We start from the raw sequence: 12393 nt of genomic DNA on the forward strand, positions 1-12393 counted from the left end.
GCTTAGTGTAGAGCAGTGGAAGGATTCTTAGAACTGAAGGTTAAGCTGAAATTGCCCTAGCTTCTGCCCCCACCTCCTCCCCAGGCTCCATAGGGTCAGCTTCCTAAGCAGGTGATCCCCTGAGCCGTGACAGGCCCACGCTCAAATGTCACACACGGAAGAACTAAGTGTTCAAGTACACAAGTCAGACCTGCCCTACTGTCTGCTTTGTGGGAACTGACCTGCTCCTTAGAACTTTAACTAGATGACTAATGAAGGACAGAAGGAGGTAAAGGACATTTAATTAAAGATTTTTATTTTTTAAATGAGTATTTGTAAAAGTTTGGAGAGGAAGGTAGGATGATTTAAAGGAGACTTGAGGCTATTGGTGGACTATGGAAAGTTGAGGGTTGGGTTCCAGCCCTGACATGGAGGGAGGGCACCTGAGCACTAGTACTGGTTCAGGTGCTGGGTTACTAATTGGCAAAACTTTGCAAATGCATAGAGGAAAAGCAAAAAAAAAAAAACAAAAGTGGGGGTGGAGTATCACAAATATTAACTTTTATGACTTCAATATTTGTGATATGTGCTAGGCAATCATTCAAGTATTCAGTGGGAAATACGTTATTTTGTTAGACTTCCATATGCTTGTTTTAGTATTGTTTTTATTTTTAGTTATAATTGGTGAGGTATCAGGGGTGAAGCACCATAGTCCTTTAAACCTTCTGGATGTCTAAAGTTTGTAATCTGGTCTCAAGAATCTGTGTTGATCTCAGAATTTAGGATACTCAGTGGTCTTGTCTAGTCATTAAATGAGATGGAAAAGGGAGGAAAATAGAAGAAAACTTTTTTGAGTAAGCCCATATGCCAGGCTTCCTGCTTGGCCCTTCAGCTATGCTCTTTCATAACCTTTACAAGAACTGACTGAGCTTAGTTGCTTTCACCACCCCCACTTTTATAGATAAGTAGACTGAGCTCAGGAAGGTGAGTAACTGGTCTCAGATCACATAGCTTAAGTGATGGAGCAGGGATTTCACCCAAGTCTGACTTGCCCTAGGGACGCCTCTCTTGGCCTCGGGATCTTCATCTCTCAAAGGAAGTAATTAACTACTTGGTTTAAAAAATGTCTGGCTTCTCCTCCTTTACAGCTGATTGTGCTGGCATTTGGGCAAACTGGCTTAGTGTGTTTAATGTCATTAATGCATTTTAAATAGGGGCACTGAAGTTCACCTCCACCACCAAGGCATTTCTGGGGACACCTAATCCTTAAAAAATACTAGCCAGGGGCCAGCCCCATGGCATAGTGGTTTAGTTCAGGATACTCTGCTTCAGTGGCCCAGGTTCATGGGTTTGAAACCCAGGTGCAGACCTACACCACTTGTCAGCCATGCTGTGGTGGCGACCCACATACAAAATAGAGGAAGAGTGGCACAAATGGTTAGCTCAGGGTGAATCTTTCTCAGCAAAAAAAAAAAATACTAGCCAAATTATAGTTCTCAAATCATCACCAGGAGTTCTTGCTCCTGGCTGCAGGCCTAGGTCCCAAGGTCTCCTTCCCAGGGTCACAAAGAACAGAGAGAAGGAGAAATAGCAACTCAAGGCCTGGGGGTTGTGGGGATCTGTCACTGGTACTCAATGCCTCTGGCGGGCTGAGCATAGTGATAACTGCCTGCTCTCTCTCTCTAACAGGTTCTGGGTGATACCTAAGACCATGCTCCATAGGGCTTTGGGGTGGGGCTGGGCATATAGTAGGAGCCTATTCTTTTCCATTTTCACTGAACAGCTTGTTCAAAGCAGGGCGGAAGGAGAAGAGATCTAGAGAGGGCAAGGGGGTGGGAGTGTCAGAGAGGCAAGTGTGTTGTGTTACTGTGTCAATAAACTGATTTAAAGTTAAAAAACAAAGTCTCTGCCTCCATGTCTTTCTGCTCCCTTCAGTGCTTTGGAAATAGTATGTTCTCAACCAATAGATGCTTATCGGTGACTATTAATTGATTGGTGGAAATCCTTTAGTGGGAGAAGAGAAGGAAATACCTCTTATTGTTCTCTCACTGCCCTGTTTGTGTCTTTCATTTGTGAAAAAGAAGACAGGAAATATAAAGAAGGAGGAAAAATGAGTCATACATAAAAATGCACAGCAGAATGCACCCCAGATATCCCACTGGTACCCCAGGCAAAACATTTTCAAATGAAAAGTCATCATTCCCATCCCTTTCATCCTCCAGTCTGGCTCCAACCCAAACTCACTGCAAAGATTTTCCTCCCTTATTTCAAGAGTAAATTTTAGAGATAAGCCTATTAAATTATAATCTCTCATTGATTGTTAGTTGTATCATGTATTTGACAATTATTTCTGAACTTTCACCCAAACAAGAAAATTAATATTCAATCTTGACTTCTCTCATAGCTCATGTCTAAAAGGTCACCCAATACTATTGACGTTACTTCTATGACATTTCTCAAATCCTCCTCTCCATGGCTCCCCCACTGCCCTAGATGAGGCTCTCACCATCTCTTCCTGACTGGTCTCTGTCTCATCACTCCCAAACGTGTATTTCCATGCAGTGGTCACAATGAGCCCCTGAAAATGAAAATCTACCCATGCTACTTCCCCTGCCTAAAATTCAAAGGTTTCGCTTCACCTGTCCACAAAGCCAATTTAATCTTCTCCACATAGTACATTAAGCACTGTGGAATTAATTCATTTAATTCACAAGTATTTATTGAGTACCTGCTGTATGTTAGGCACTGCTTGACAAAGTAGGGGGTTCCACAGTAATGAAAACAGACAAAAATCCCTGACCTCATGAAGCTTACATTCTAGAGGAGGGTGACAAGACAACAAATTAGATAAATAAATAAATTGTATCAAACGTTAGATAGTGTTTAAGTGCTGTAGGGGTGAAGTCAAGGAGCTACGCTGCTGTATTAAAAAAGTGATGGCCTCATTGAAAATAACTTTTTGAGTGAAGTTCTGAAGGAAGTACAAGTTCAACTAGGAATGCGGATAAATGGACAATAGCATTCTAGGCAAAGCAAAGTCAAGTGTGTTCAAGGGCTCTGGAAATAGCAAGGAGGCCAGAGTGGCATGAGTGGAGTTATAGAGGGAATAATAATAGATGAGATCAGAGAAGTAACAGCAGGAAAGAAGCAGAGGGTGTCGGATCATGGAGATCCTCTTAAGCCACTGCAAGGTCTTTGGCTTTTAGTGCATATGCGAAAGGAAATCATTGATGGGGTTTGGACAGAAGAGTACTATGATCTGACTAATGTTTTAACAGGATCACTCTGGCCGCTGTGTTGAGAATAAGTCAGAGCGAAACAAAAAGAGAAGCGGGGAGATGTCAGTTAAGAGGCAACTGTAAACTGAAATAATCCAAGGAAAGGATGAGCTTGGCTTGGGACAGAGTAGAATCTGTTGATCATCAGAATGTTTCTTGTGAGAGAAAGAGAATTATCAGAGATAACACCACAATTCTAAGATTGAGAAACGGTAAGAATGCAGCTGCCATTAACTGAGAGATGGAAGTTTATCGAGGGGGAGGGTGTTAGGGGGAAGATTCTCAGTAACTCAGGGTTAAATATGTTATATTCAAGATGCCTAATAGGTATCCAAGATGGCACTGTAGACACGTCGAGTAAGCAGTTGATATATAGGTCTGGAATTCAGGGAAAGGACTAGATTTGGATATACATTTTGGATTGATTCACCAGCATATACATGGCATTTAAAGGTGTGAGAGTGAATGAGATTAGCCATGGGATGAGTGTAGATACAAAAGAGAAGGAATCTGAAGATGGAGTTCTGGGATGTTCCAATGGTTAGAGTTTGGAAGATGAGGGGGGACCAACAAAAGAGACAAGAACGAGCAACCAACAGATGCAGAAGGAACAACAGGCGAATGTTGTGTCCTGCAAGCCAAATAAGCATATATTTCAAAAGCAGAGGGCAACCACTGTGTCAAATGACAATGAGAAGACAAATAAGGAAAAACCTATTGGAGTCTGCAAGATAAGGCCGTTAGTGTCTTGAGAAGTATAATTTTGCTGCAGCACAGGGACAAACCTTCATTCATGTGGGTTTAAGAAAATGGAAGGAAAAATTTGGAGACCAAGTTTATAAACAACATTTCCAAGGACTGGGGCAGTAAATTGAAAGAGAAAATGGAGTAGTACACGAAGTCAGATAAGAGAGAGGTCTTCTTCCCTAACCCAGAGAGTTTTTTATTTTTATTTTTTTAATGCTTGTAATATTTGCATGTTTTATGCTTTGGGGAGCCATCTAATAGAGCTGGGAAAATGTTGAAAGGGGAGGGAAGATGATAAGGCTGGAATGATGTTCTTGAGTAGGGTATGAGACCTGGTCCACAAGTGGTGGGTTTAGCCTGAACTAGAATCATTAATTGTTCATATTCAGCAACAGGAGGGAGAGAGAGTGCACAGACACAGATGCAGGTAGGTGTAAATGTGGTGGTGAGAGTGTGTGGATATTCTCTTACGAATGCTATATTTTTCACAAGAAAAAAGAAACCAAAGTCATCTGCCAAGACCGAAGATGGGGTTACAGTTGGTGGTGGTATAAGGAGGGAGGAGGAAGTTTAAAATTGTCATCTAAGAGATCAAGAGAGTGGATGAATTAAAAAAAATAAGAGGTGATTGTTGGGAAGATTTAAGGGCTCACTTGAGGTCACAATTCTAAAAGGCATGATCCGAACTCTGTCACTTCTCCATTGTGATCTGCCATTGCCTGCTCTTTATACCAAGACTGCCGGAATTTCATGGAGTGCCTGCCACACGCTATGCTCTTTCAGACAGCTTTGCTGATGTTCACTTGGACTCTCTGCCTGAGCACTTTCCTCTCTCTTCTTCACCTAGCCAACTCCTATCCACCTTCAAGATTCAGTTTCCTCCTAACTTCCTCTGGAAAGTAGGTACTGATGCCCAGATGAGATCAGTGCCCTCCATGCTCCCATATCACCTGTGCATGCTTCTACCTTAGCCTTTGACAGTCCCTCGTGATGTCTTCTTCTCCTGTGTGTCTTCCTCATTATACTGCAGTTCAGGGGTTATCCAACTGAGCAGGCATCAGAATCACCTGCTAACTTCCCCACAGAAAAGTTTCTGATTAAGTAGATCTGATGTGGGGCCCTAGAATTTGCATTTCTAATAAGGTTGCAGGTGATGGTGATGCTAGTGGGAACGGGGAGCACACACCGAGAACCACTATTCTAGTTCTTCAAAGGCTGGAGCCAAGTGTGGTTCATATCAATCTCCAGAATTTGACTCCACACTTGGTTCATGGTGGAAGCTCAGAAAAGTTTTATTGAGCAGCCAAGGCACATTTGACTGAACGAGTAGAAGGGAAGTAAGGTACCTGAATGGTAAGTTCTCTTCCCTCTCGGCTAATCTTCAAGTGGTGCAGCCTTCTGTTGGCAAAGTTCTCTACATCAATCATAAATACATGGATTTCTTCCTTGCTCAGCTGATAACGAACTTGTAAGCTTCCTTGAAAGAAAAATATTAGAAATTAGAATTAAAAATAGGACCCCAAAAATGCAAAAATATGATCTGTTGTCTTTTAATTGAGCATTACTGTTTTCTAGGGACTCATGTCTCAATCCTTTCATCATTCAAATTTTTAAAAGATATTACAGATGCTGTTTCTATAGCATCTGGGTCTATATAGAAAATCCTGAGTATAGCTGCAAAATTAGTGTGTGTGTGTGTGTGTGTGTGTGTTATCAGAAACAAAAATACCAGCTTGGATAATAAAACAACCACAAGTTTGTTTTGTACTTGGATTGTGAAAATATAAGACAGAATTAAGTCCTTTTACAATTTCTTCAATTTCTACACTTCCTATAACTCCCTTTCTTCCTAATTGCCTTCATGAGATTTCAGAATACATAACGTAAAATAAGATTATAAAATAATCTAAGGCAGGATAGGAGAAAATAGTTTGGGGCTATAAGGCCATTCCCCAATAGAAGAAGCTCTCTCCAGCTAATCTTGGTTCTCCTGATTAATTCTCTCCTTTTGGTTCTGACCATTGCAGATTTCCAAATATTATTGTTTTGGTTATTTTCTCACTTACAGAATGAATATCTCCCTAGCAGTAGCATTTGGTGCTGAGAGGAGTTGGGCAGGGGTGGTGGTGTGGATATGCAGACATGGGGCAAGGGGACCCTGCGCTGCCTGTGGTAGGAAAAGACCCATCTCGTGCATTAGTGGGCTTTTGGGAGGCATGCTCTTCCAGCCTTCTTCTAATTCTAAGAATCTGGGTGTTTTAATACTTAATTCAACCCAATAAATTAAATCAGTGTGTGATAATTATGTGTCAGGCATGGTGGTAAGTACCACATTCCTTGAGGGCATTTGGACCCTTTTACCATCCCACTGTTTGGGTAATTCATATACACATACATTCCATATACATATTCTGTATGTATCCGTCCATTTTAGAAACCACTTCTATTTTATACATCTTTACTAACACCTGCCTCGCAACCATCCATCTTAGATGTCAATAATCTCAACAGGAACTCTGTCTGTTAAAGTATTTTGAAGCTTCCCCAACATTCCAGTTTATGTCTAAAACACTTCAACTAGTTCTTCTAGAGCCACACAAATATTGATCTCACCTTCTTAGGAGTTTTGATGCAATCAATGCCTCCCAAAGTACCCCAACATGATATCCTGAAACCGCTCACTAACTCATTTTCACATAACTCATAGGAGAAAACTCAATCCACGACTTTTCAAAATAAGTCTGACATCTCTAATGGCTAACTTCTAGTCTTCCATGAGGCACTGGGGTGAGATGGAGAAGAGTGCGGGGTCAGGGCCAGATGCTCATGAATCACCTTGTGCCCCAGCATCTTCTTCAGCTGCTTGGTCAGTGAGCTGAGAGGCATTTCTCTCCTTCCAGTGTGTCCTCTGGTGATTCAGCAGATTGCCATCAGCTTCTTGGAGGGCACTGCTGTTCTGCGTGTCTCTGTAGAACCCTAGGCCCTAGAACTGTTCCCTGCCCTCAGGCCCTTTTCTACCACCTCTATGTGCTTCATCTGAATGCTTCCATTTCCTCCCTAGAGTTTCTTATCTGCACCTTCCCTTCCATTAGTGTTTCATATAAGGGTAAACGTAGCAAGTTCATAGTCCCGTAGTCATGAACTGACTGATGGAAGGTGCTGTCTATAAACCTAATAAATGAAAAAATGTATCATCCTAGCTAGGAGTTCACTATGATTTATCTAAGGCAATATAATATACTCTTTCTTATTTGGTATCAATTCTTTTCTGTTAGTATATATCAATATTGCTACATTATAAAGACCACACATCTTTGTGATGTGCATAAGGACTGAGATAAGATGTTCACAAGGTGGAAATTAGAAATGAAATTGATTTGAGACCCAGGTAGGCCCTCTTTTCCAAATATGCTTCTGGAATAAACGTATTTATAATGGAATGATCTTTTGTCATCAGAGAGTACCTGTAAAAGTTCTAACAGATCCTATTAATGTTGGAGCACTCTAGCCTCATTTTTTTTTTTTTAAGTCTTCAGGCAAAATCCATGTCATTATTTTTAGAATTAAACAGCAGGTATTATCAATGTCACTTAAAAAAGAAGGAGGGGAATGTAGGATTACAAAAAAAGTATTTAAACACAATGATAAGGAATCTTCTTCAAATCAAAGAAGAGGTAGTCACATCCTGTTAAACCTCCTTTCTGCCTTCTGGACAAAGTTACAACCACACGGCTTACATCATGCCTGAGTTCCCGCTTATGAGACCACTTGCAACTGAAATACTTCTTTTCCTCCATTTTACGGGTGAAGAAACAGAGGTGCTGAGAGGTGAATAACTTTTAATCATTCATGGTAAGTGATGGACTCAGATTTAGAAACTAAGTCTAGCTACCTCCAAAGAGCATGGTTTCCCCATGGACCACAAAGACCCCATGTGATCATATCAGCCCAGAATGCTCGTCCACTCCAACCTTTCTCATTAAGCTTATTCCTACCCATCCTCCAAAATTCAGCATAAGGTTTCCTCTCCCAGGAAGGCTTCCCTGGCATCTCTAGGGTGTCCTTTTCTGCTCTTATGGGTCCTATGCTCACTTGTATCCTAACATGCACTGGGTTGTGTTCTCTATTTACTTGCCTGTCTCTCACACAAATCTGTAAACTCTTTGGGGATTTGGGCATATCTTATTCATCCTTAGATTCTCAGTGCCTGGCCCATGGTAAATACTCAGTAAATTTGAAAGGAAGGGAGGGAAAAAGGCAAGAGAGGAGGGAGGAAGGAAGGAATGAAGAAAGGAAGGAGGAAAGGAAGGAACAAAAAAATTCAGTGAGGCCTAAAAATTTTTCACATTTAAAGCAACAACTTCTCTGAAACAGTATAAATCTAGATGGTACTTATTCTCAATAAGTCCAGAGACCAATTAGTTGTTCTTAGATACTGCCTCACCCTGGTGTTTATTGACCTGGAGCTGGAAGAACATCTGTCTAGAAAATCCCAAGAATGACATGCCAAAGGAACTGGATAATTCCTGGAAGCCCCATCTGGAATTGAGTAACATACATACTTGTTTACCTTCCTTCTTACTTGCATCTGAGGCCATGATGTTTCAAGAAGTTCATTCAGGTTTGGACTCCCACTAACAGTCTTGAATCTTCTGCCTTTTGTTCGTGTTTAGGGTTCTATCTCCTCTATGCATCTGGATTTGTCTCATATGCCTTGTCCAGTGGTTTTCAAATTGGTTTCAAATTGGTTTCAAATTAGATCACTTTATTCAAATGAAACCTACAGTGAAGGTTCTTATAGAAAACAAAAGAATGTGGAGCTGCTTGAGTTGAAGCAGGAGCGGGAGGCTCTCTCTAGGCTGCCACTGTCACTGCCGTCACCCCCCACCCACAACCTCATGTTGGCCAACAGAACTTCTTGGTTTCCCAGGAGCATAGTGGAAAACCCTTGCTCCTTCAAAGAAACAACTTGGCCTACCAGAATTTGGTCACATCTCCCCTGGACTGTTTCTTGTATCTATGGCCACAGTCCGTAAAGCAGCCCCTTCCTGCAGCTCTGACCCTTGGGACTCCACACTCCAAATGTCTGGAGGTCACATCTGACCAGCTTACCATTGGATTTGGCTAGGGTTTAAATTGATCAATGCTAGACTCTGTGCACACATCTACGTAGATATAACTGGCTCAGGAAAGGGAACTCAAGCACCACGCTCACCTTGGAAGATGTTGGACATATTTTCTTTTCCTTTTTGTTTTTAAAAAAGAGAAATTTATTGTTTTAAGTTCTGGAGGCCAGAAGTCCGAAAAGTTCTCTCAAAGGCTCTAGGCTAGGATCTTTCCTTGCCTCTTAACTTCTAGTGGATGCCTGCAGTCCTTGGCGTTGCTCAGCTTGTAGACACATCATTCCATCTCCTCCTTTGTCTTCACGTGGCCTTCTCCCTGTGTGTCTCTGATGGATCTATATTTAAAGCTACTCTAATACTCAACAAAGGACAACCATGCATGTTTCAGCAAGACATTTTACTATTTATATCCTGCTCGACAATCAACTACTCATGAGAATGTGAAAATTATGGACTAGAAACTCCAGAATTGAAAAGTCCAAATAATATCTAGTACAGCATTTTGAGTTAGGCCTCAGTTGTTCAAGAACATCATTTTGTTTTGTTTTAACTTTTCCCACTTTTCCAGTCTTCCTACTCTAATCTGTCGTCCACACTGCCATTAGTGGAGTATTTTAACACATACGTGGACACATGACTCTAGTTCTTAAAAAATTCCAAGGCTCCCTAATTTTACATGATACATCCCCACTTCTTAGCCTGACACGCAAGGACCTTTTCTTACCTTTCCAACTTTATCACATATATATGTTTTGTATCTTAATCACACATGAACACTCAGTACTCCCCCAAATAATGCACCTTCTTGCCTTTGTGCATTTTTCCCTCTGCTGGAAACACCCCTCTGCCTCCTCCTCTGCCTGGCAGGCTCCTCCTCATTCATTAAGACCCAGCTCATGTGACTCCGGTCTCCACTTGCCCCTAAGACTGATGTAATCTTTCCTCTTACTGTATTTTCACTGTGCTCACTTTTAGTAACAATCTCAAGTTATCAAGATTCTTTTGTCTTTCTCCTTGAATTTAAGCTTCCCTAGGACAAATAGTTGCTTATTCATCTTTTTGTCTACAGAGAATAACATAGGGTCTGTTATCTTAAGTGTCCAGAAGACATTTGTTGAATAAAATAGTCACTCTGGAGAATTTTATTACCACTTCACTAAAATTATAAACTAACAATTATTCAATGCTTACTGTGTGTCAGACCCTACATAAGCAAATAGTTATATTATCATAGTTCTATCTTTAAGGAGTTTATAATCTAGTTGAAGGAGGCAAAAGCAAAGTCATACTTACTGCTATTAAATGCCTACCATGTATTAGTCTTTTAAACTTGTACTAAAGATATTTTTTTCATCAAATTCTCAGATTAGGAAATAGGATTTCAGAGAGGTAAAAAGCTCTACAAGTAAAAAGAAATAATAATAACATTCTTAATGAAATGGGATTCAAACGCAGGAATACAGAACTTTAAAGTATGTGCTCCTTCCACTATACCAGGCTGTCTCCAAAGAGAGGTGTCGTCAGGTAGATGGATGAGTGGATGGATAGAGAAGGGGACGGCTGGGCAAAGGGAAAGGTGGATGATTTGTTAGACAATACAGAATACACGTTTTGGGGATTCAAAGTAATAAGCAGTTACAAGAGTTGAGGCAATAAGAAAGAGTGTTTCAGAGAAAGAGCTTTACTGAAGAAAGGAAGAGCTTAGTTAGGCAAAAGAAATATGTTATGCTCATGTAGCTGTAGAGATGTAAGTAGAGCAACGTGGTTGAGTTTTACCATGCTTGAAGCGGTAGAACTGTAGGCCGGTAGAGCTGATGAGAATTTTAGCAGACATTCACCCAACCAACCTCCTCATTTTGAAAGATGGAAAAACTAAGACTCTGAAACATCCATGTGAACTCGGAAGAGAGTGGTAAAGAGAGAGGCCACGTGGAGAAGGCTTGTTTCAGAATGACAAAGAATTTTGACTTGTTCTTGTAAAAAGGGATCCTATAAAGGGCTTTAAACATATGTGCGACTGGACTGATCCATACAAAGTTATATTTTAAGAAAATTAGCCTGGGTACCCAGGGTGCATGTCAGATCTAAAGGGGAAGACATGAAGCACTACTGGCTCTCACAAACATCAAAGGGAAAACCCACGACAGCACTGGCCCACCACTGTGGAACAGTGCATTCTCATACTTCTATTAAGAGAGCGTTGTCAGTTTCTTGCTTTATCATTTCACTTTGAAAGAAGCTCTTCTACACATTGATTCCTGTCCATTCCGTATCAGTCCATTTCAATCCCAGACTTATACACTTCCTGTGTACCCTTTAATTTCTACTAACCAGATCATCCTCACCAACTTTTCTATGTTTACTGCCTCACTGACCTCTTAATGCTCAAGGTTCGGTCTAGGGACTTCTCTTTTCTATGAACACTCACTGCCTTGACAGTCGCATACTGCACTATGATTCTATATACCATCTCTTTGATTTCCTAGGGCTGCTGTAACACGTAGTTCTGGAGGCTATAACACATATCTGGAGGCTAGAAGTTTGAAATCAAAGGATCAGCACGTCCACATTTCCTCTAAATGCTTAGGGGAAAATATTTTCTTGTCTCTTCCTAGTTTCTTATATCTCCTGGCAATCCATGATATTCCTTGGCTTGTAGCTGCATTCCGATCTCCACCTCTACTGTCATGTCACATAGCCTTCTTCCCTCTGTGTGTCTCTGAATCTCTGTATCTATATCTTCCTCTTCTTATAAGGACACCAGTGATTGGATTTAGAGCCCACTCTAATCGCGGCATGACTATCTCAACTAATTATATCTATTATGACCCTATTTCCAAATAAGGTCACTTTCTGAGGTTCTGAGTAGACATGAGTTTTGGAGAGACACTGCTAAACCCAACGTACTATCTAAATTCAGACCAATTTCCAAAGTTATGTCTCCAGCCTGGTTTTCTCCCCTCAACTCCAGACTCCTCTATTCAATTACCTTCTCTACCTCTCTACTTGGATGCCTAATAGGCACCTCAAACCTAATATGCCCAAGACTCAACTCATTATCTCTTCTAAACCTATTCCTTCTATGACTTTTTCCATCTCAAGCATTGGTAATCCTATACTTCCAGGTGCTCAGACAAAAAAATCTTGGAATCATCCCTGATGTGTTTTCCTCGTACCCTATGTCCAATAGGGTATCATGTAGTTTTATGCCCCCCCCACCCTGCTTCAAAATATAGCCTAGGTCTAACCACTTCTTTCACTTCCCA

General features: G+C 41.0%; 1 protein-coding gene across 3 annotated transcripts in view; it reads right to left on the minus strand.

Annotated features, from left to right (window-relative positions):
• CNTNAP5 (contactin associated protein family member 5) overlaps positions 1 to 12393 on the minus strand; it is a 760035-nt gene that overhangs the window by 47825 nt on the left and 699817 nt on the right. For all 3 annotated transcript variants that reach the window (XM_014782496.2, XM_087435029.1, XM_087435030.1), the window contains one exon: positions 5351 to 5481. In XM_014782496.2, the coding sequence (XP_014637982.2) occupies positions 5351 to 5481 (131 nt within the window). The remainder of the gene's footprint in view (positions 1 to 5350; positions 5482 to 12393) is intronic.

The sequence above is a fragment of the Ceratotherium simum genome, chromosome 9, assembly GCF_057802395.1.
Source record: "Ceratotherium simum simum isolate JZ-2026a chromosome 9, ASM5780239v1, whole genome shotgun sequence".
Lineage (NCBI taxonomy): Eukaryota > Metazoa > Chordata > Mammalia > Perissodactyla > Rhinocerotidae > Ceratotherium > Ceratotherium simum.